This window comes from Topomyia yanbarensis, chromosome 2, assembly GCF_030247195.1.
Source record: "Topomyia yanbarensis strain Yona2022 chromosome 2, ASM3024719v1, whole genome shotgun sequence".
Classification (NCBI taxonomy): domain Eukaryota; kingdom Metazoa; phylum Arthropoda; class Insecta; order Diptera; family Culicidae; genus Topomyia; species Topomyia yanbarensis.
This window is the reverse complement of record NC_080671.1, coordinates 279,775,620-279,800,874: the sequence shown is the minus strand read 5'-3', so window position 1 is coordinate 279,800,874 and position 25,255 is coordinate 279,775,620. Positions and strand designations below refer to the sequence as shown.

At 37.9% G+C, this 25,255-nt stretch overlaps 1 protein-coding gene and 1 long non-coding RNA gene across 2 annotated transcripts; one reads left to right on the top strand and one right to left on the bottom strand.

Annotated features, from left to right (window-relative positions):
• Positions 1–456: 456 nt before the first annotated feature.
• LOC131678604 (uncharacterized) lies at positions 457–1,158 on the bottom strand. Its single transcript, XR_009303689.1, has 3 exons — positions 1,027–1,158; positions 817–960; positions 457–757 (listed from the first exon to the last, which is right to left on the bottom strand). It is a non-coding gene; the product is annotated as an uncharacterized LOC131678604 (long non-coding RNA).
• A 12,378-nt stretch (positions 1,159–13,536) lies between these two features.
• On the top strand, positions 13,537–15,275 carry LOC131680372 (piggyBac transposable element-derived protein 3-like). The gene is made up of 2 exons (XM_058961088.1): positions 13,537–15,207; positions 15,252–15,275. Exons 1-2 carry the CDS (start codon positions 13,537–13,539, stop codon positions 15,273–15,275), a joined length of 1,695 nt encoding a protein of 564 aa, XP_058817071.1.
• The last annotated feature ends 9,980 nt before the right edge of the window (positions 15,276–25,255 follow it).

The following is a 25,255-nucleotide window of genomic DNA, read 5'->3' as shown; positions in this document are numbered from 1 at the left end:
CAGCTTATGGGAGCGTTATACCTTTCATATGAAACTAAGTTTGCGAAAATCGGTTCAGCCATCTCTGAGAAAATTGTGTGAGTTTAAATGACACACACACACATACACACACACACATACATACACACACAGACATTTGCCGATCTCGACGAACTGAATCGAATCGTGTATGACACTCGGCCCTCCGGGCCTCCGTTAAAAAGTCGATTTTTACAGTGATTGCATAGCCTTTCTTTATATGAGAAAGGCAAAAAGATAGAGCACCGCAGGGATTCCGTCTGGTTGTCAACAATTGAGAACAGAGCTGTCAATCTGTCCATCACTTATATCTTCACGTTATTAGCGGACTTTCGAAATAAAAAAGCCATTGTCCCGACAGCAAGATACACAACGGCTTCAAATGTCTGTTAGACTAACGAATCGAACAGTTTATTTTCGTTATCATATTGATGGACAGCAGCTGTGGTGACACTCTTTCTCGTAAGACTCGAATTTGACACAAGTTCGATCTAGGAGGTATTCGTGAGGATCGGTGTCTAGAATTTGTTCAAGGATACTGGCACTGAACATTTTTAGTCCTTCCTTTCCTCCCTGTAGCGGTCAATAGGACTGATCAAAGTGGTTTGACTTCGTATTTTGCTTCTTGCGTAATCGTCTTTGCTGTTCTTCAACAGTCCTAGTTACTATTTGGTAATGTCAGTAAATACTATTTTCGTGAGAGTTTTTCCGGACATCACTTCGCATGAAGATTTTAATTCTGCAAGGATTCGAATATTAAACACAAGCACATTAATTCAGTTATATAGAGTATATTACCCGACAGTCGAGATTCCAGTTGAACCCGCCAGTGAACATACGGCCCGATTCATAGATGCAGGAATCGAAATCCTGTCACCAGATCGAGGAGCTTCAGTTGTTCTTCAGTGCATTGTCATAAAGTTCATCCATCGATTCGTAACACTATCGACGGTAATGTACTTTATTATTAGTTCACAATACGTGACATGTAATGCTATAACAACTTACCATATCACTCAACGAGAACAACCTTCCTTCAAAGTAAAATCACCGCAGACAGCCAAAAAACTCGCGAAATCGCAAAAGAATTATCCTATGTCGTATCGACAAAAATAAATAAACACAAGAAAACGTCCTTTCGACGTTTTGCCAATGTTTACATCGCGTGTATGGGTAAAAAGAGAGGGGAAAAAATTATTGACAATTCGTCGTTCTAGTCTTATATCGATTTCCCCTCTTTCTTTATAAAGTCGATGAAATATCACGTGCGCTCTCCCGGGGAGTAGTTGAACAATGAATAATGGTTGCCAGAGTTAATTCAACTTCAAGCGCTTTTTCATTTTAATTACAGATTAAATTAAATTTTTCAATAGTCGTATGAGATCTGGTGAACAGAAAACAGTCCTAAATGCTACGACGTATGTGAAATGTTCACAGAAAAGAGGACGTATCGTAAGTTAGAGAAATGTCGTATTGACAGCAAAAGGTCGTATTGTCAAGTTTTGTTTTAAACTCGTAGTAAACACTATAATTTGCTTTCAGTGGTATTACACAATCGAAGCACATGAGCAAATAAAATGTTAAATGTGTTTATTATCATTCAAAACAATTTTGTTCCTAAATAGGATTTAAAAGTGTGGTCGCAAAACTTTGAACTCATATATCTCTGTTCGAGAAAAATGTCAATACGGCCTTTTGAAAACCTAACCTAGAATTTGTCTATAATTAGTGGCCTGTGTGCAAAGTGTACGGGCACGGTGAGTCTCGCCGAAGGTCTTGTACTATGCCTTTTTTGCGGCGATAAATACCATCAAAAATGTTCCGGGTTAACAAAGGCCATGGTAAATTGGGTGGCTCATAATGCAAGTCTTTGCTACAAGTGTGCGAAATGTTTATCAGGCCAGCCTTCTGGTGTGCAGGGTGTCAGTTCGATAATCATTGAATTGGATAAGAAGATGGAACAATTCGCTTCCATTTCTGAATCACGTGAATCACTGACTGATGCCCGAAAAAACATCGATGCACAGATAAACATCGCAGTAGAAAACGGAATAGAAAAACTGATCAGGTCTTTCAACAACTCTCTCGAGAGTAAATTGGCTAGCAGGGCTTGGATTGTGAAGCTTCAAATGAACGAATATAGCGATTTCCCCCTTGCACGAGAGCACTCATTCTCATGCGTAAGTGAGAACCTATGCCTGGCGCAAACAGCTAAACGTGAGAAAGCTGAGTACTTGAATGAACTTACCCTCCCGGCGAGAGGAAACCCATGCCTTCCCCAAAACAGATGCATGACGAAATAAACATTCTCAAAACTGAAAAGTTGCGTCTCTCTTGCATCGAATCTGCGCTGTCCGATGACACTCTTCATGAATACACTTGCACGTTGAACTGGTATACGACGAATGCTTCATTATCGTTAATTTATAATGAGAATGATGCATGCTGCTTCACGCCGTACTACACGAGATGAAGCAAACATTTTTTACCACTTTGATTGGTGAAAATACGGGAATGAAAAGCGTTCGGCATATAGGTACTTATCATTTACGTACAAGAGCAGAATTTTGGCGCGTCCGGGCGATACACGAAGCGGTAGAAGCATTGGACCTTCGGCATTGGTGGCATTACCCGCGCATAGACAAACCGTTTACGAACTCAGATGCCACATTTACACCTGCCTCCCCGCTGAGTGCAAAGGCCATCGTGCGCTCGCCATCACGCTTTCGATCCGAAATCTTGCATAGGGCATTTATAGAAAATATAATGAATAAAGGAACCTGGTGCCGGTGCCATTAAGAACGTGGGGGTGCACAGTGGGCAAAAAGCGACCCCCAGAGGCACTTAATTAGTCGCCGCGGGATTCCTATCATAATTTATATATGAAAAGTTGCGGAATTTGATAAGAAATCAAACGCACCTAGTTTGGCCCACTGCACGCGTCTGTGGCCAGAGTCACGGGGGTTTGAGTACCCGGAGTATTCTGGTATTAGACAAAAAGTGATTCCCAGAGGCACTCAATTAGTCGCCGCGGGATTCCTATCATAATTTATATATTAGAAGTTGCGTAATTTGATAAGAAATCAAACGCACCTAGTTTGGTCCACTGCACGCATCTTTGGCCAGAGCTAGGGGGGTTTGAGTACCCGGAGAACTCCCGGTATTAGGCAAAAAGTGATTTCCAGAGGCACTAAATTAGTTGCCGCGGGATTTCTATAAAAATATATATATTAAAAGTTGCGGAATTTGATAAGAAATCAAATGCAACTGGTTTGGTCCACTGCACGCATCTGTGGTCAGAGTCACGGGGGTTTGAGTACCCGGAGTATTCCGATATTAGAGAAAAATGATTCCCACAGGCACTTAACTGATCGCCGCAGGTTTCGTATCATAATTTATATATGAAAAGTTGCGGAATTTGATAAGAAATCAAACGCAACTGGTTTGGTCCACTGCACGCATCTGTGGCCACAGTTACGAGTGTTTGAGTACCTGGAGTATTCCGGTATTAGACAAAAAGTGATTCCCAGAGGCACTCAATTAGTCGCCGCGGGATTCCTATCATAATTTATATATGAAAAGTTGCGGAATTTGATAAGAAATCAAACGCACCTAGTTTGGTCCACTGCACGCATCTGTGGCCAGAGTCACGGGGGTTTGAGTACCCGGAGTATTCCGGTATTAGACAAAAAGTGATTCCCAGAGGCACTTAATTAGTCACCGCGATATTCCTATCATAATTTATACATGAAAAGTTGCGGAATTTGATAAAAAATCAAACGCAACTGGTTTGGTCCACTGCACGCATCTGCGACCAGAGTCACGGGGATTTTTGTAATCAGAGTGTTCCGGTATTAGACAAAAAGTGATTCCCAGAGGCACTCAATCAGTCGCCGCCGGATTCCTATTATAATTTATATGTCAAAAGTTGCGGAATTTGATAAGAAATCAAATGCAACTGGTTTGGTCCACTGCACGCATCTGTGGCCAGAGTCACGGGGGTTTGAGTACCCGGAGTATTCCGGTATTAGACAAAAAGTGATTCCCAGAGGCACTCAATTAGTCGCCGCGGGATTTCTATCATAATTTATATATGAAAAGTTGCGGAATTTGATAAGAAATCAAACGCACCTAGTTTGGTCCACTGCACGCATATTTGGCCAGAGCTAGGGGGGTTTGAGTACCCGGAGAAATCCCGGTATTAGGCAAAAAGTGATTTCCAGAGGCACTAAATTAGTTGCCGCGGGATTTCTATAATAATTTATATATGAAAAGTTGCGGAATTTGATAAGAAATCAAATGCAACTGGTTTGGTCCACTGCACGCATCTGTGGCCAGAGTCACGGGGGTTTGAGTACCCGGAGTATTCCGGTATTAGACAAAAAGTGATTCACAGAGGCACTTAACTGATCGCCGCAGGTTTCCTATCGTAATTTATATATGAAAAGTTGTGGCATTTGATAAGAAATCAAACGCACCTAGTTTGGTCCACTGCACGCATCTGTGGCCAGAGTCACGGGGGTTTGAGTACCCGGAGTATTCCGGTATTAGACAAAAAGTGATTCCCAGAGGCACTCAATTAGTCGCCGCGGGATTCCTATCATAATTTATATATGAAATGTTGCGGAATTTGATAAGAAATCAAACGCACCTAGTTTGGTCCACTGCACGCATCTGTGGCCAGAGTCACGGGGGTTTGAGTACCCGGAGTATTCCGGTATTAGACAAAAAGTGATTCCCAGAGGCACTTAATTAGTCACCGCGATATTCCTATCATAATTTATACATGAAAAGTTGCGGAATTTGATAAAAAATCAAACGCAACTGGTTTGGTCCACTGCACGCATCTGCGACCAGAGTCACGGGGTTTTTTGTAATCAGAGTATTCCGGTATTTGACCAAAAGTGATTCCTAGAGGCACTCAATTAGTCGCCGCGGGATTTCTATCATAATTTATATATGAAAAATTGCGGAATTTGATAAGAAATCAAACGCAATTGGTTCGGTTCATTGCACGCATCTGTGGCCAAAGTCACGAGTGTTTGAGTACCCGGAGTATTCCGGTATTAGACAAAATGTGATTCCCAGAGGCACTCAATTTGTCGCCGCGGGATTTATATCATGATTTATATATGAAAAGTTGCGGAATTTGATAAGAAATCAAACGCAACTGGTTTGGTCTACTGCACACATTTGTGGCCAGAGTCACGGGAATTTTAGTATCCGAAGAATTTCTGGTATTAGAGTAAAGTAGTAAAACTGCCAAAATATACGACTTTGTTCGTTTTTATTTCAGTTTCTAGGTGTTAACAATCTTGGTGAAAAACAATCTAAATTTTGAGTAATTTAATTTCTTTTCCGATAGTACCGTAACCCGGGGTGACATTGATCACTTTTCGAAGTAATCATTACATATACATTTTTTCAAGTTTAATATTTTTAAACCATGTACTTATGTACGAAGTACATGATTGGATGGTTTCACCTGAAATTCTCTGCTTACTACTATTTTTTCAAAAAACCTTAAAATTTGAAGTCCGTTTTCATATTCCGGGGTGGCTTTGATAACCTGTATATTCACCCACATTAAGTTCTTGATGTCAATGTTTTTCATTCAAATGTTTGTTTAAACTAATTTTAAATCGATACCCATTGTTAAATAGATGTTAATTGGCATTGTATACAGCATTTCACTATACTGTAAAATTCAAATGACCAAAATTCGTGTAAATCGGGTCTAACTAGAATAAAAGTATCTAAAAACTTATTTAACTGCTAAATTTGTTTTATTTCAGCGGTTTATCAATTAACAAAGATTTTCATCCATTTTAACATATTGGAGTATTGCACATAAAAAAATTTGAGAATTTTAGCTTGAAATAATTTGAAATAGTTGCTAACTAGTTTTACAAAACATTTTTCTAAAATTAAGCAAGCTCTCAAAAATCGATTTAACACATCCGATACCAAAGAAAAATAAAAACTCGTTTGGAATTTACTATTCTAGCTAAAATCTAAGATTTATTTGTTGTACAAAAAATAGATGCTTTTAGAAGCTTCGTCAAAATAAGATAAAGTAAAAGTTAAGATTTTTGCATACTTTGTACTAATAAATCGAATAATGTACTCAAAAAGTATAATAAATCACTACTTTATAGTAAAACTCATTACAAATTTGAATGATTAGGTAGACTATTCTAGCTAAATATGTAATCTACGAAAAAAGTTTCGAGTGATCAAAATCACCCCGACGATCAATGTCACGTTATTATAATTACCGAAGCGTGATGTCTATAATAGAATATGGCTTCATTTTCAGAAAAAAAAATAGCCAAAATTTTTTTTCTGAGACACCTTTATGTGTAAAAACCTTACTACTGCCCTCATGGAAAATAGAGGCGAACAAATACTTTTTTATTGAATTCTATCGGAAAAGAAATCAACTTACTCCAAATTTAGTTCATTCCTCACGAAGATACCCAAATACACTACACTCTCCTATTACCACATTCCCCTAAATTTCATAAATAACATCCCCAAAACTAAAATGAAAACGAATAAAGTCGAATATTTTGGCAGTTTTACTACTTTACCCTAATACCAGGAATTCTTCAGATACTAAAACCCCTTTGACTCTGGTCACAGATGCGTGCAGTGGATCAGTTGCGTTAGATTTCTTATCAAATTCCGCAACTTTTCATATATAAATCATAATAGGAATCCCGCGGCAACTAATTGAGTGCCTCTGGGAATCACTTTTTGTCTAATACCGGAATACTCCGGGTACTCAAACACTCGTAACTTTGGCCACAGATGCGTGCAGTGGACCAAACCAATTGCGTTTGATTTCTTATTAAATTCCGCAACTTTTCATTTATAATGTATGATAGGAATCCCGCGACGACTAATTAAGTGCCTCTGGGAATCACTTTTTATCTAATACCGGAATACTCCGGGTACTCAATCCCTCGTGACTCTGGCCACAGATGCGTGCAGTAGACCAAACCAATTGCGTTTGATTTCTTATCAAATTCCGCAACTTTTTATATATAAATTATGATAGAAATCCCGCGGCGACTAATTGAGTGCCTCTGGGAATCACTTTTTGTCTAATACCGGAATACTCCGGGCACTCAAACCCCCGTGACTCTGGCCACAGATGCAAGCAGTAAAACAAACCAGTTGCGTTTGATTTCTTATCAAATTCCGCAACTTTTCATATATAAATTACGATAGGAAACCTGCGGCGATCAGTTAAGTGCCTCTGGGAATCACTTTTTGTCTAATACCGGAATACTCCGGGTACTCAAACCCCCGTGACTCTGGCCACAGATGCGTGCAGTGGACCAAACTAGGTGCGTTTGATTTCTTATCAAATTCCGCAACTTTTCATATATAAATTACGATAGGAAACCTGCGGCGATCAGTTAAGTGCCTCTGGGAATCACTTTTTGTCTAATACCGGAATACTCCGGGTACTCAAACCCCCGTGACTCTGGCCACAGATGCGTGCAGTGGACCAAACCAGTTGCATTTGATTTCTTATCAAATTCCGCAACTTTTGACATATAAATTATAATAGGAATCCGGCGGCGACTGATTGAGTGCCTCTGGGAATCACATTTTGTCTAAAACCGGAATACTCCGGGTACTCAAACCCCCGTGACTCTGGCCACAGATGCGTACAGTGGACCAAACCACTTGCGTTTGATTTTTTATCGAATTCCGCAACTTTTCATATATAAATTACGATAGGAAACCTGCGGCGATCAGTTAAGTGCCTCTGGGAATCACTTTTTGTCTAATACCGGAATACTCCAGGTACTCAAACCCCCGTGACTCTGGCCACAGATGTGTGCAGTGGACCAAACTAGGTGCGTTTGATTTCTTATCAAATTCCGCAACATTTCATATATAAATTACGATAGGAAACCTGCGGCGATCAGTTAAGTGCCTCTGGGAATCACATTTTGTCTAATACCGGAATACTCCGGGTACTCAAACCCCCGTGACTCTGGCCACAGATGCGTGCAGTGGACCAAACCAGTTGCATTTGATTTCCTATCAAATTCCGCAACTTTTCATATATAAATTATTATAGAAATCCCGCGGCGACTAATTGAGTGCCTCTGGAAATCACTTTTTGCCTAACACCGGGAGTTCTCCGGTTACTCAAACCCCCCTAGCTCTGGCCACAGATGCGTGCAGTGGACCAAGCTAGTTGCGTTTGATTTCTTATCAAATTCCGCAACTTTTCATGTATAAATTATGATACGAAACCTGCGGTGATCAGTTAAGTGCCTATGGGAATCATTTTTGTCTAATACCGGAATACTCCGGGTACTCAAACCCCCGTGACTCTGGCCACAGATGCGTGCAGTGGACCAAACCAGTTGCATTTGATTTCTTATTAAATTCCGCAACTTTTCATATATAAATTATTATAGAAATCCCGCGGCAACTAATTTAGTGCCTCTGGAAATCACTTTTTGCCTAATACCGGGAGTTCTCCGGGTACTCAAACCCCCCTAGCTCTGGCCAAAGATGCGTGCAGTGGACCAAACTAGGTGCGTTTGATTTCTTATCAAATTCCGCAACTTTTCATATATAAATTATGATAGGAATCCCGCGGCGACTAATTGAGTGCCTCTGGGAATCACTTTTTGTCTAATACCGGAATACTCCGAGTACTCAAACCCCCGTGACTCTGGCCACAGATGCGTGCAGTGGACCAAACCAGTTGCATTTGATTTCTTATCAAATTCCGCAACTTTTCACATATAAATTATAATAGGAATCCGGCGGCGACTGATTGAGTGCCTCTGGGAATCACTTTTTGTCTAATACCGGAATACTCCGGGTACTCAAACACTCGTAACTGTGGCCACAGACGCGTGCAGTGGACCAAGCCAGTTGCGTTTGATTTCTTATCAAATTCCGCAACTTTTCATATATAAAATATGATACGAAACCTGCGGCGATCAGTTAAGTGCCTGTGAGAATCATTTTTCTCTAATATCGGAATACTCCGGGTACTCAAACCCCCGTGACTCTGGCCACAGATGCATGCAGTGGACCAAACCAGTTGCATTTGATTTCTTATCAAATTCCGCAACTTTTCATATATAAATTATTATAGAAATCCCGCGGCAACTAATTTAGTGCCTCTGGAAATCACTTTTTGCCTAATACCGGGAGTTCTCCGGGTACTCAAACCCCCCTAGCTCTGGCCACAGATGCGTGCAGTGGACCAAACTAGGTGCGTTTGATTTCTTATCTAATTCCGCAACTTTTCATATATAAATTATGATAGGAATCCCGCGGCGACTAATTAAGTGCCTCTGGGGGTCGCTTTTTGCCCACTGTGGGGTGGTTGAGTCCCTCTCGATTTCTCAGAAAATGGTAAGATTTTTTGACTGTCGTAGATATTCGTGGAAGCGCCATTCTGAAACATTAATTTTTAAATTCTGCAGTTTTTTTAGTAAGAAGATACGTGTTTCATTTTTTTGCTATGCTCAAAACAAAAATTAATGGCAAAATCGTGATTGAAGTAGCAAATTAAAGTGAAAAAATAACAAGTGTTATGGAAAGCTCAAGGTTTCTATTTTATGAAATGATTTTTGTTTTGGGTGAAAACGCAGATATTTTCAAAACGCTTACCACTTTTATGCTAAATGAGCGTACGAAGCTTCAACGGCTCGCATCGGCGCACTCGATTGCACGCCACAGCAAAGATAATGCACAATGCTCAAATCGGCAGCAACTTTTTAACACATTCTTTTTGCTTCTTAAGGAGTTTCTTCAAAAAAAGATATATAAGTCAACATGATTCCATTACAAAAAAAATTAAAAAATGATGGTTTGAATTGCCTCCTAGGTCCGAATTAATCCTACATCGTAAAAGGATGGAAAAACGTACAGTTTTGCAAATCGTCGCCTAGCGCTGCCATGGAGTGGTACAAATCAATTTTTATGGCTCCGAAATGTAGCTGAGGTTTCAAACTAACAGTTAGAACCTTTGACCGATAAACACATCTATCCACCTAAAAGGACGATTTGATTAGGTAAGTCCGAATAGCCCCGGGTTCCCCTACGGATCGGCGAGATTTTTTTCAAATGATGAGTTTATATTATTTCAAGAAAACTTATTGAAAAGGTCCTATGTGCAAATGAGAGCCTCTCTTTGTTTACTTTCTCTTCCGCAAATAACACGGTCGCACCTGCGTTTGCTGCTTAACTCTTTGCATAATATGCTAGTCGAAATGATGCTCTTCCAATATGTACTGGAACATTATTGGAAAGATTAACGGTAAAGCCGTGATAATCGAAAGAGAAAGTAAATAAAGAGAGGCTCTCTTTTGCACATAGGTCCATTTCAAAAAGTAGGCGAGATTTAGAGAAAATAAGTAATGCGTTATATGAATTACCAATACAATGAAAACCCAATTTTATCAAACCCCAATTTGCTCCCGACTTTGTCAGCCTAATGAAAAGGCGTTTGATGGACTTTAGCAGACGAACCAAGTCAAATCCGAGTAAATCCTTTCGAGCACTTTTTTTATCATAAATATACAAAATATGCAAAAACAAAAACATTTTTTTAAAATTTTGCGCGGGGAAACTCTCTTTAGGAAATTCCTACTAAATAATAAGAAAGGATAATGAGACCATATTTAGGGACTAAAGAAAAAAATATTTTAACAGCTTTGGGCTATTAAAAAGAAAGAAAAAATATGTACCGATTTTGTCAATTTCCCCATAACGTACACCAGAGGGCTGATAAAAACGGGTCACTGTAAACATTCATTGTGTAACATAATCTGTTCTAGCATTTGAACCAGATGCGCAGAAAAAATATGTAAAATATAGCTAAAATTATGCTTTATATCTACGAAAAAACAAATTCATAGGATTCTTTTCAAAAAATAATTATTTAATTTATTTTAAAGTTGAATTAATGAATTATATTGTACGTTGAGAGAGTTCGTGCATACAAAGAGCTTGAGAATCTAGAAAGGTTTTAATGGCTATACGATTCAATCCTAGATAGTTGAATTGTCGATTGAAATTACACTGTCAGATAAATGGTAAACAAACGCTAGAGATGGCGAGTCTTTGTACCAGAGGGATTCAGCTTTTTTAGATTTGGTGGGCGGAGAGATAGAGTTATGTTAGAGCAGTTTCAGTTCTGATTTGTTTTCCAAAAGTTGCGAAGCTAATCTATAAAGATTCTTGGTAGTAAAGCCAAATGTAAATAATTTGACATACATTTTAGTCTTCATAGAACATGCATCAATCGGTTTTTTGTTAAATTTGGGAAAATCTAACTCAATTTTTAAAATCTGGCATAATGAAAGGCTTGTCATTTTAAGCGTAAGCATAAGAGATCACCCGTAGTTGCTACTCCGTTATTGGCCAGAACCAAATTTGGTTGCAAAATGTTCATTGGAACAACATGCTTGTGAATAACATGATGAGCCACATTGTACAATCTGTATTGATCCCTGCATGCTGATCAATACCGACGCCGGCCACGTCCTTAATGAAGGTTTGTCATTTTGTCTAGAAATTGCAAACAAAGGGCCATACATCAATTACGTAAGAGAATATGGGGGGAGGGGAGTTTCAAAATATCTTACGAATTCTTATCTAAGGGGGAGGGAAGGTTTGTCCTTTCTTACGTAATATCATAAAACAAGTATGAAAAATGAAATCAATAAGAAAAATATTATTTTCATAAGAAAATGGTACTATTTCTTATTTCTGCCATGAACATGTATATTACACAAAACGAGCATATATTGTACTTCATGGTCAAGGAAGGGCGGACCTCTAATTAAAGTATTTTCCGGCAGGATATGATTCCTAAATTAGTTATGGAATTTTGTTGATTGTTGGTAGCGTGAGGAGCAACTTAATTGTCGATGGTGTTGGAGCAGTTACAACAATTTCTTGACCTTTGATGGTATATTATTTTGTTCAGGAACTGGAGTCACAATATGCCTTACAAGTTAGGGTTGATACCGTGTTATTAGGCCAACATCCTTTTTTCAAATTTTCGCTTCCGCAAGGTAGTGAACCAAATCGGAGTTTCTGAATATCTCCCAGCAGTTATTCTAAAATTTCTACTGGGCAAAATTAAGATGCTAATAAAATTACTGCTGATGATTACAGTTGAATGCTTTATATGTGCTTTTTTAATTACGAAAATCATGATAAGATCTTACGTAGGGGGAGGGGGAGTTTACCAAAATCTTACGAACTCTTATCAGGGGGGAGGGGGAGGTTGAATAGTTCTAAAAAAGCCTTAGGTAATTAGTGCATGGCCCCCAACACTGACTGTGCCAGATAAATCTGTCATAATGGCATCCCTGAGTGCAACCGGAACGGACACAATCAAATCTCCAGCAGAGTGCTTTGATTTAATATCTCAAATAGTTTTGTTGTGAACTTTAAAACTGGTATACGCTTCCCTTTTTTGTCCCATCTGAAACACGTTTACAACTGTGTTTTCAATATACAAAGAGTATTGAGCCCATACAATTAAATTAGTTGAATTGGGGAAAACAACTTCGAGTCAAATAACGAGGTAAGGACAAGTTCTGGAGCTGCTCAGTTCTAGATTCATAATTTTGACTAAAAATTCTAAAACTAAAACTTACTCTTCACAGTAGCACACAGTGAGAGGGTGTTCTTTTCAGTTTAAAATTCATGCCACGTCATGTCTTACTGGACTCAAAAAAGAATTTCCCAAGTTCATCCAGCCTAAGAATCTGTGCTTCTCTATGTATGTATTTGAAAATACAGTGCCAAGGGCATGTTCAGGAGTGTTTGAGTTCTAGATTCATAATTTTGAAAAATTGAAAATTTTAAAACTAGAACTTTCTTCTCCCAGCAGCAATTTTTGCAGGTGTTCTAGTTAGTTTAAAGTTCGTGTTTCGCCATGTATTAAGCGTTCCAGTAGGATTCAAATTTGTTTTTCCTCAGTCCATCGGGTCTACGTATCTGTGCTTAATACTCTCTATGTACTTAAAACACAATTTAAACGTGTTTTAAAATCAACAACAAATAGAACGGCGTCGCACAGCAGTTTTTAACCCTTAAAAGCGCAATGTTGTTTTAAAACAACATCACGAAAAAATGTCCCAAAATGACGAAATGTTTCTGTTTTCCGACAAATATTTCATTAGAACAGTATTCCAGGCTTCAATTGAGAAAACATGTCTACTGGGAGCACTGTATCAAAATGTTTTGTTTATATTTTAACTGTCAAACTTTCTTAAAGTGAGCACTCGCAATAAACTTCACTAGCGGTGATTTAGTGGAACATTTTATCAAACATTTTCTGGTAAGTATCAATGTAAAATGATTAAACTGTTGGAAAGTACGCTATCTACAACGGAATGTGCAGATTTGTAGAAAAAAAAAGATAAACAAGTTTTTTTCATCAAAGTTGTGTTTGTTGTTTTAAAACTACATTGCGCCCTTACAGCATGTTCGCTCTTCACGCTGGTAAATATGGCACGGCGGGTTAATAAACAGCTTCAACGGTATTTGGAGGATCTTGATGAATCAGAGGATGGTTTTGAGCAGTCAGATTCAGATGTCGAGGATGATCATCAATACTACACATCAAGTAATCAACTCATACAGGATCTCGAGGACTCCGACCTGGAATCTGATGATGACGATGCCGTAGCTATTCCAGAAGAGCATTCTGAGGACGAATTCGGGGCGAATGAACAAACTAGACTTGCGTCTACAGTTTCCAAAAGAGCAAAAGTGATACCTATTTGGAGAAGCGGTAACATGATCTTCGATCAAAATAAGATCACTTTCTTGGGTGATTCCGCTTTACCGGATGAGTTGATGGATTGCGTTACACCATACGATTTTTTTTCGTATTTCTTCACAGCGGATTTGAAAGGTATGATCGTCGAAGAAAGTAATTTTTATGCAGCTCAAAAAAACATCTCTAATCCTGTAAGCATTACTATAACCGATTTGAATAAGTATTTGGGTATATTGATATACAGCTCCGTTGCCAAATTTCCAAATATGAAGTCGTATTGGTGCAACAAATATGGATATGATCCAATTAGAACAACTATGCCGCAGAATACATTCGTTAAGATTGGTTCTGTTATCCATTTTAACAATAATGACAAAATCTTACCTAAAGATCATCCGCAACATGATAAACTTTATAAAATACGACCGGTTATAAAATCTCTTAGAGAACGTTTCGGTAGCATACCTATGGAGCAGAAGCTATCCATCGATGAACAAATGTGTGCTACGAAAATAGCCCACTATATGAAACAATATTTACCGAATAAGCCACATAAATGGGGATTTAAGCTGTATCTCCTTTGTAGTATGGATGGATTTGCTCATGAATTCGAAGTTTATACTGGTAGCGGTAATCGTCCAGATCTCCTAACACATGAGCCAAATATGGGCGAAACCGCAAATGTAGTTACAAGGCTGATCCGAGCCGTGCCGCGCAATATAAACCATATTTTGTACTTCGACAATTTCTATACTTCACTTCCTCTTTTGACACACCTGGCCAAGGAAGGTATCCATGCTCTCGGTACAGTAAGACTGAACCGAATAAAAAATGTAGAACTGCCAGCTAAAAAGGACATAATGAAGAAGGATAATCCTAGAGGATTTTACAAGGAGAGTCTTACTACGGTTGATGGTATCGATGTAAGTGCAATAGTTTGGAAAGATAATAAACCAGTCAACTTACTGTCCACATACGTTGGAGCGGAACCAATTAGTACAATCACTCGGTATGACAAAAAAACACATAAAAGAGTATCTATACAATGTCCGAAAGCGGTAAGAGAATACAATGCTCACATGGGTGGAGTGGATCTTATGGATAGCCTCATTGGTCGTTATCGCATAACAGCAAAAAGTCGCAAATGGACAAGGCGACTATTCAATCACCTGCTAGATATGACGGTCGTGAATTCGTGGATAATCTACAAGAAAGTTTCGCTCGAGGATAAATCAAAATTTTTGAATCTACGAGAGTTCCGACTGCAGCTGGCAGACACTCTGTGTAATATTGGATCGAATGTAGTAAAACGTGGTAGACCAAGTGGTTCTGGTATAGCGAAGGAACTCCAGATGAAGAAACACAAAGGCCCAGCCCAGGCAGTACCAACTAAAGATGTTCGACTGGATCAATTTTCTCATTGGGCGTTATGGTCTAATAGGCAAAACCGATGCAAGTACCCTAATTGTAAAGGTTTTACGTATAACTTTTGTCAAAAATGTAAAGTTTCTTTGTGCAATACAAGAAATAACAATTGTTTCTTTAAATATCATCATGAATGATATGAACCTGACGGTAAATCCTGTCAATAAAAATTAATTATTCATTTTATACTTGTTTTAATTTTTTGCACTTAACTTTCAGATAAAGGCGCAGTGTTGTTTTAAAACAACATTGCCATATATACGTGGTGAAATCTATATCTTCAACTTTTTTCTTATACAATAAGTAGTTTTAGAATGCTGAAATTGATATAGAAATAAAAAATAATTTAGACGATCTTTTAACAAGTTGCGCATTTAAGGGTTAAATTCTAAAGAAAGCTGTTCGAATTTATAAAACAAAACGCTCTGCTAGGGATGTGATTGTTTCAGTTTCAGTTCTACAATGAAACTCGTAAATAATTTAAAACGCTGCTGAACATGCTCTACACCCCTAGAAAAAATCATGTAAATATACGTCTCCTGATTCCGACATATACGAGCATCGAAAATGACTCACTACTGGTAAACTTCGATATAACGTACATCTCGGTTTAAAAATTGTACGTTATATCGAATTGTACGTTATATCGAAGCATGCAAAATGTTCAAAGAATTGTTGTTCGTGGTACTTTATTTTGTAGAATTTTGATAACGCGTAACTAATTTTGAAAATCTTACCTACCTAGCAGTGCGAAACAACTTTTCTAATAAGAAAATTATAGTAGATCCATAAAAAAGATGCCATAATCATTTTTTTGCTTATATGAATTAAATTTATTGAAAATATTCTTTTTTATTTTGATTTTAGAGGTTTTAACCTTCGGGTCATTGGCCTCTTTGTTGGGTTGGAGAAATCTCTTTAGAAAAATCTCTAACACTATGTGCGGGGTTGGGAATTGAACCTAGGTGAGCTGCGTACAAGGCAATCGTGTTACCAACTACGCTATCTCTGCCTCCGAAAATATTCTCTATTCTGACTCCTTTCCTAATTATTAAATCATTAATTATTATTTTGTCTGGGCTTGTAAAGTGATTTTAATGCTCCCACCGCCTGCGCCTCATACAATAAAAGCAATTTATGAACTTTAATCATAAGAATAGAGTATAAAGATCCACTTGTATCCACGATTCGAAAATTTCTGAAGATATATTTCAGTCCGCTAACCGATTTCCTAAATACCCCAAACCGGTCGTGAAGCGTGCACAGTTGTCCGTGTAACTACAAATATGACCTCTGATTCTTTTTGTGGCATAGCATGCTGTGGAATTTAAACGTTGTCATTCGGCCCAGAGAATCAGATTCCGCAGCCCCGAAACCAATCAACAATGGTCACACAAATATTATCAATTTTAGTTTTCAGTTAGAACTTAGAGGAGACCGGGGCTAGTTGGCTGTGTTTTCACTTTTCATTTTTTACCTCTTTGATGTACCTAGATTTTGCAAAATAGAACACGTGGCATGGAAAGGCAGACTGTTGGCAACATCTCTGAATTTTTTTTAAAATGTTTGATGCATTGTCTCCATTTTTAGAGACAAAAATATGTTACGTGGAAAAACCGCCAACTTACCCCGGCCCCAGGGTAAGTTGGCGATATGTATAGATACACCATAAAATAAGCAATCAAATGAAGAATCAAATACTTCATGGGTCCTTTGGGAACATGCTGAATGTCTTTTCAAGAAAACCGTATATTAATCGACATTTGCTATTATATTTCAGTCTCAATATCCCGGAATATTGACATTGACGCGTACTCCATAGCAAATTTTTATAGCAAGCAATAGCAAATTTTCGAAATTCTTCAGGTGACTAGCCGAAGTAAATGTTTCCTGCATTGACAAGATACACAAGAAAAAGATTTTCTTACTTTGGAGTGAATTCCAGAAATAAAAATTTTTGCATCGTAAATAGAACCGCAAACTTGCCCCGCGAGCAGCACCGCCATCACCCTAAATAATACAGTGTTTAAAATTTAGGAAATTTACTAGGTATGCTCGAAAACACAATATCGCCCAGAACTTCCACAATACAAAATGTTTTGCAACCAAAACAAATTGGATAATGGGTCTCGCATAACTTGAGGTACATAACGAGAGGCTGTGCTATATGTCTAATAGAAACGGAGAAAAAGGGATTCCGCCAACTTACCCCAACCGCCAACTAGCCTCGGGCTCCCCTACTGATATTGGGTTATTTATTGAGATAAATGGTTGGTTTTAATAAATCACGATCATACGCAAATGAAATTGAAAAAACAAACGGTCTCGTAACCTTCAATGAAGTAGCCAATTCCTAACATGCTCATTAGAAGCCCAATTAGTACGTTTTAATATTTTGTATAACATACTGAATTCTTAAAATATGGAATACATGCGTAATTCAAGATAAATTTGGGCCTGAAAAATAAATTAAAAAATATGTACGTTATATCGAGGAAAAATGTACGTTATATCGAATGACGCTATATCGAGGGTACGTTGTATCGAGGGTACGTTGTATCGAAGATTACCTGTATTAAGTTTGATTTTAATTTTACACGACGTTGAATCTCGTAAATCACGTAATTTTACTCCACATATAGCGTTTGTTCTGAATGGCAGTAAATGTAATTTTATGTCATTGTGAATGTAATGTATATGTTTAATGTAAAATTAAACGGAGCACGGTTATATTTCGTCATTTCGTGAATTACGGTTTGTTAAATTCTTTCTTGCTTGCAATTACGTCAACGATAAAATTCATATTTTTTGGTCTGTAAGTTGTGACAGTTGTGGCGAATTGCACGCTCTTGAAAAAAGTTACATTTTCAATATCACCGTCAACCGTCCGATTTGTTCAATAGATATTGCTCCGTTATAATGTACACTATGAAACAATTTTGCTTTTAAAACGCTCTCGGAGATCCATGGTCACTTACTCAATTTGAAATAGTTTGCAATGAAAATTAATGAACATATTGCATAAATGTTGCATTAAAATATGTAAATTGACTGAACATCCTAGCACTCTGAATCGCCAGAAAAAGCATACTTTAAGTCCTATCTCATTCCTCCCGCTACTACAACTATAACAATTGAGACTTCATTTGTAATCAGCGACCTAAAATTACCCGATATTACCCAAGTAAAGTTATACATACAGGTTCAAAATCAGGGATAAAATCGCTTGCGAAATGTACCCCTTGCGAATAACAATCTGATGGATGTTTTCTGCTAGACCATCGCAATCTCATGAAAATGGGAGAGAACTGAGCTGTATAGTAGGCCTCTCTTATCGGCAAAAAAATTCTCTGAATGATGTTGCTTCACGGCTCAATAGCGCCTGCGAAGCATTGCACAGCAGATGGCTTCAAAGGAATATATATTCATCATATATACACATTCACGAAGCTAAAAAATAGCCGAATACAGACTACACACGATGGGTGGTTTTGAGAGCAGTGGTAAGCATGCATACACTCGTGAGTGTTTGAGAGAATGAACTATGCCTGCTTCTATTCAGTGCTTCGATTTTCAAGCCCTGTTGGCTAGCTTGGAAAACAGTGTTGCCAAAAAGTTGGAAGATTTGAAAAGTTGTTTTAATGGAAATGTTAAGCGTGAAATTGAATTAGTTGGAATGGACAGAAAGAGAAATTTTAGTAATAGGAAGGTTCATTCTGAATCTGACGGGAATCCCAGTAGAGAACGAAAAATTTTGACGAATAAAGAAGATGAACCGATGTTAATTGAAATAGACGATGATGGAAATAAAGACGAGGTTTTTGATAAAAATAGTAGAATTACTTACGCGAATGTTTTGTCGGGAGCTACAAGGACGAATAAAATTAGAACTAGAGTGTCGTGACTACTCGTTTGACTTGTAATTCAAATCGAATGATAATCAATGAAATATGTGGGAATGTTTCAAGTTATTCTTTATAATAATTATGGTGGTTTGAAAAGAACCTTTGTTGTTGGGGTCTGCGTTGATAGGGGATGCGCTGGATTCTATGCTCGTTGAGACATTCATTCATGAAGTGAACAAATTTCATATTTTCTTGCTTTGAAATATCAATGTTAAAATCTCTCGAAACAACCATCGGAATCTTTTTTCTAGCGTACAGAAATGAATCACGCTTACCGGAAAACTAGGGGCGGGTAATGTCCGGGACATAACCGCGATGATCATATTCTTAAAATTCAGCTTGTATCTCTTTCGAATGGCTAAATTTTACGTATTAAGTTCGATTCACCGGGCTCAGCGAAATTTTCCTGGGGATCCCGTTCGTTAATCTATTCAGTAAAACAATTTTATTACCGAGTTCTCCGCATTGAATACAGGTCAATAAGCATCTGTCAATACTCAATAAGAGTTAGTAGTTTGCGGTAAATTTATGTCGATAAAAGTTAAGGAATGCACGTTTTAGTCAAGATCTTTTAAGGTTGTACAGAAAACTTTCACACAAAATAATTGTCCTACGTCAATACCCCGGTCATGTTCCGGGCATTACATACCCCAAATTTTTCTCATTTCTTTCACAATTTCAATTTTAAACGCAAATATCATTTCATATAATGATTTCAACAAGCAGACAATGTACTTGTATGACAGGTGGTAGTGTTTTGAAGCGGTTTTAGTGGTGGTAACAACATAAAATCGTGTATTGGACATTTTACATCCTTAACCCCGCAAAACCACGGGGTTGGTAGCAGAGGGTTAAGTTGTTTGGAAGAGATGACAGTTATTTTATGATAATTAGAAATATAAAATTGTTCTATAAATTGCAAAGTTATTGACGTGTTGACCTGAAAATCTGTCATTTCATTCATATAGGAACAATCATTGAAATTATGTCAATTTATGCTTTGCAAGATTTGAAATAACTTCGAAGTGTGGTCACCACACCCCTGTTATGTCATATACATTACCAACCCATCTTTTCTAGAGTTCCTATATATAGAGTTAGGCGGACACAAAAGCCGGAAAACTGGCAGCTCTTATTCCAGGAAGAAAACACTAGCAACCCATGCAAATGTTCAAGCTCTAGCTTAATGATTTCATTGTCGTCGTGAGTACGAACTTTACATGTACGAATAGAAAACCAATTCGAAGATCTGCTGATATGATTTCATACTTGTGCGAATATCTCTTTGTGTTACAAAAAAATCTTGATCTTCTCGGTTCTCTACACTCGATAACACAAGAAAAGAGTAAAATAATTATGACCATAATTACAATACCTTTTCCATATACATCCAAAGAGAACATGTTATGTGACGTCATGCTCGATTGGCTCCGCCATTTGACGTGTTCAATTGGCTCCGCTCAGTGTCTCCGCCTAACTATGAATATAGTAACTATAATCTTTTCCATTTTGCATTCGTCCTAATACGGACTTTTTGTAGATAACTATGTTGATACAAAACAAGAATCTTTTGAAACAATTCAAACCTTGCCGATGATTGTTTTTACTGCGTACATACATACATACGATCTTTCCCCTTTCGCAGCTCACACCGAATGAGCACGTTTCGCAACAAGGCGTTCCTATTTATTGACTTCACAATGCAGATGGAAGGCCATCCTTTTGTTCGATAAATGAAAATATTTTCATCATTCGTTTTGGTGTAGCTTTCGCTTAGTGGCAGAGTTGCCACATTCACTGATTTTCTTGGAAGGATTTGCAAAAACCTTCGGGTTTGTAGATTAGAAAAACATTTTCTTATGATTCACTGGTAAAAGTACAGAATTAACAAGTGCAAACTTAATACTAGTTAATAAAAGAAACTTTCTAATTAAATTCTTTTTCCATTTTGCATTCGTCCTAATAAGGACGGTTTGTAGATAACTATGTTGATACAAGACAACAATCTTTTGAAACAATTCAAACCTTGCCGACGATTGTTTTTAATGCGTACATACATACGATCTTTCCCCTTTCGCAGCTCACACCGAATGAGTACGCTTTGCAGCCTTCGATGTTTTGGTGGCATTTTTAGTGGCAGTTACTACCGCCTTTTCAGTGACTGCGTTTCTTAGCCTTTAGCTTTTTGGCCTCCTCACCGCCACCACCGTTTTTCTTCTCTCCGGTGGTAGCCGATTTGATTGGTCGTCCGATGCAGCTTCTCACCACCACGTCCGTCCGTTATGCACTGCGTCTTACACACGTCTGGCTTTGAGAAAAGCTGCGACACCCCTATTTATAGGTTTTATCATTAATGTTGATTCTCATTTAAAGTAGTTTTTGAACTATTTAAACAAATTTTATATAGCAAACAACGTATCGGTAACAAGCATTGAACGTTTTCCTTCCGATTTATGAAACAAGATTGGCAATCCGTTTAGTAGAAGAAAAGTTATTAAGGTTCAAAATGTACGTAACGCTTTCGCTAATATGCACTACTATCGCTTTCTCGCTCGTTCTCGTGGCGTGCATGAGCCTTTCCTTTCCGTCCGGCTTCTAATGGCATAACCAAAACTAATATACCGGCTTTCCCCCACCAACTGCTCTCGTCAAGCAACCCAATACGAATAATCATAGGAACAAACTTTTGACATAAAAAATGTCTTACTCCACTATCTGGGGCTAGGTGTCATTCCAAAATCTAAACTATCTCCCATGTAACGAAACTATGTAAGGTTTGCACGCTTATAACTCCGATATTACTAGATGGATTTTAATCATTCATACACCAACCGATTCAGAAACATCTAACTTAAATATTGGTAATAATTTAATATCTCCCCAATAAAAGTAGACTTTTGGAAATTGGTAAAATTAAAAAGTTCACAAAAAACGGGAAAAATACCATTCGTGAGGCAGATTTCTCAGACAGAGCCGTCAAAAGAGGGCAGCTTAGTTGCTCAATGAAACACGAAAAGTCATAAATAGAAGCAACGCATGTCCGTTTAAATCAGTTGTTGCTCTTATCCCACACGAGCAACGTTGTCTCCGGGCGATGCAATAAGCGCTATCGATTTTCGGTAACGTTGGCATTTGCACACACTCGCACCTAAGTGACTAAACCATATACGGTTAGTTTATAAATAGAGGTGACGCGTACTCGTTTGAATCAGTTTTTGTTCTTATGTTGAACGGGTAAGATCATGACTGCAGCGTCTGGGCACTACAATAAGCGGTAGACGCTATGCATTTTCGGCAGCGGTGGCCGTGTGCGGATTTGTCGGGTACCAGCATGGTGTCACAGAATGATTTGCAAAGTGGGTGGGCGGGGTGGTTTGGATTTAATTCAATACGGTGTGTGCTGCTTAAGAGTGTTGCGTTTGAAAAAATATATTTATTTTTATGCATGCGTGTGCGTTGTAACTTGTTAATCCATGTTTACGGCGCTTTGTAGCTGCGTAGGGTAAAGAGCCAATTGGTTTTCATGTTTCATATTTCGGTTATATGTTTTTTATCAGTAAGGCATCTGACAACGTGCTTCTGTAGTTATTGCACTGTTCAGCAGCGTAATATTTTATATAGGAGAGTACACTCAGGTTTTTTACGCGGATTTTGAAATTTACGCGGTTTTCATTAACGCGTTTTTTTTTAAATTTACGCGGTTTTCATTTACACGGCCTGTATCCCCTGCGTGAAAAATCTGAGTGTAATTACATCGGAAACAATCACATTCCCAGCAGAACTTTTTGTTTTCTAATTTCAAACACTTTTGTTTCGTACTGCACACAACGGAAAATTTTAAAACTGAACTTACCGTCCCAGCAGCAGTTGAAGCGGGTGTTCTTTTTCGATTCAAATTCAAGCCATGTTTTAAGCGTTACTGGACTTAAAATTGTTTTCCCAGTTTAACCAGTCAGAACATCTGTCCTACCCTATGTATTTAAAACACAGTTCTAATTGCGTTTTAAGGTATACAACAAATACGGTTGGGTATACTAATTTAAATTTTAAAATAAATCTTTTAAATTATGAAACAAACCGCTGTACTGAAGATATAATTATGTCAGTCCTATTACCACATAAAACACCTATATAACATAAAACGCTGCAGAATTGGTTTAATAATACAATGTTTACACTACAGAGTTATAACACGTTTTAATAATTAGCAACAAGAAAAATGTCACCAAGATAGCATAAAAACCCGTTTTAACTGGTAGTGCGAAAGTTGCATAACAATGTAATTTATCATAATTTCATTTTTCCACCACTAATCGATCAAGAAATACTTACACTTAAGATTGTTTACTTAAGTTCATTAGTACATTATTGAAAATTTAAATGGAAAATGAAATTTCATATTTTATGGAGAATCTGTATATTTCCGTTGGCGGGCGTGGGTTTCCTCATCACACCAGACCAGCCTATTTTTACTAGATGGATCAGCCAAATAATGCCAATCACCTAGTGAGATACTTGATTAATTAATAGATTACCGTTAAAAGACCTTCAATAAATTATGTTTTAATGGGGAGGGTATATAGCAAATTGTAACATATGAAAACAGGCGAGTGAACAAGAACGTGTGTCGATATGTGTGATAGATAAAAAAGCTATATTTTTAATGTCACCGCGGTCGTGTCCTGTACACAACCCTTTAATTTTTTTTGAAGTAGAATACTTCTAACGTTTCAATATAGGGGCCCCGTTTCAAAATTTTCTGCCAGAATTTTACCCGATTTTTTAAACGTGAATATCTGCATTTGTACTGAATGAAAAAATAATATTATTACGCTATCTGATTGGAAATATGTACAACAATTTTGTATCCAATTCGGTAGTATGTACAATTACTAAAAATAGCGGAAATAATGGATTTTATGAAAGTAGTAATTATCTGATCCATGATTGGTTGGTACAATTCGCTCAAAAAGCAAGCGTTGCTGGGACTGCCTCTTTTTCATCGAAAGAACTGTGACGGGTATAAAAAGAGAGCACACAAGAAAAATTCGTTAGTTTGTGTTCTGACGTTGTAAGCGTAGCAGCTGCTGCGTTTCCTATCAGCACATTCTTCTATGGTAGGTAATAGATACCATGATTGCCGCCAGGCACTGATGATTCTAATCATGAAATGACGTGACCATTTTTGTATTTCAATATCACACTATTGACAAGCAAAGATGAACAGATCTCGAAAACGTGAAAACTCCCATACATCAGTCAATCTATCCCCGGCAGAGCCGTCCATAGAGAGCAGGTTGGTAATTCAAACGAACACGAAAGTTATAAATAAATGTGCCGCGTGCCTATTTGAATCAGTTGTTGCTCTTTTGCCAGACAAGTAACATCATGCCTATAGCGTCTCGTACGACAGATTTGAGCACCCAGCACACTACTCTTCTATGAATGACGTCATCATCGACTATTTAAAGAATATCATTCCTCGAGCGACTTCATTCTCCCCTCAAACATCGGGCCGTAAAGAACAGCAGTAGCAATCATGCATATTGACAATGCGCTGCGATGAGTGCTGCATTTGATCACTGCTACCGCTGGGGGTGATCCGTGTAACTAGCGCGCGGCTGGAAGAGTTGGCAAACCTCAGTTGAAGCTGACTGCATGTTATTATTGTTAAATTAAAAGCCCTTTTAAGGGCTACAACAATAACAAACAATAAATAACAAATTGGAATTTTTCCAATCATTGATAGCGATAATCCAATTGCGCAGTTTAAATTCGTTATTTGTTGCTTGCGCGTATATTGACAATCTGAAATTTGCAACAATCTGTTATTTGTTTAAATTTATCCTTCCGAAACAATACAAAAATGTGCAGCTACTTAAAATACATTTCCAGGTTGATCCTGTGATTTATTAAAAATAGTCTTACGGAAACATAATCCAAAATTCTGCAATGTTTCAGAAAATTGGAGGATGTGGAAACACTGCCAGCTAGCGAAAGCCGTACCAAAAAGAATCCGCAAATATTTTTTCGTTATTCTGCATGAAGGCAGTCCTTCCATCATCAGTGCGAAAGTGATAAAAGCCGATGTCACGTTTCAAGTTATCAGTATTTC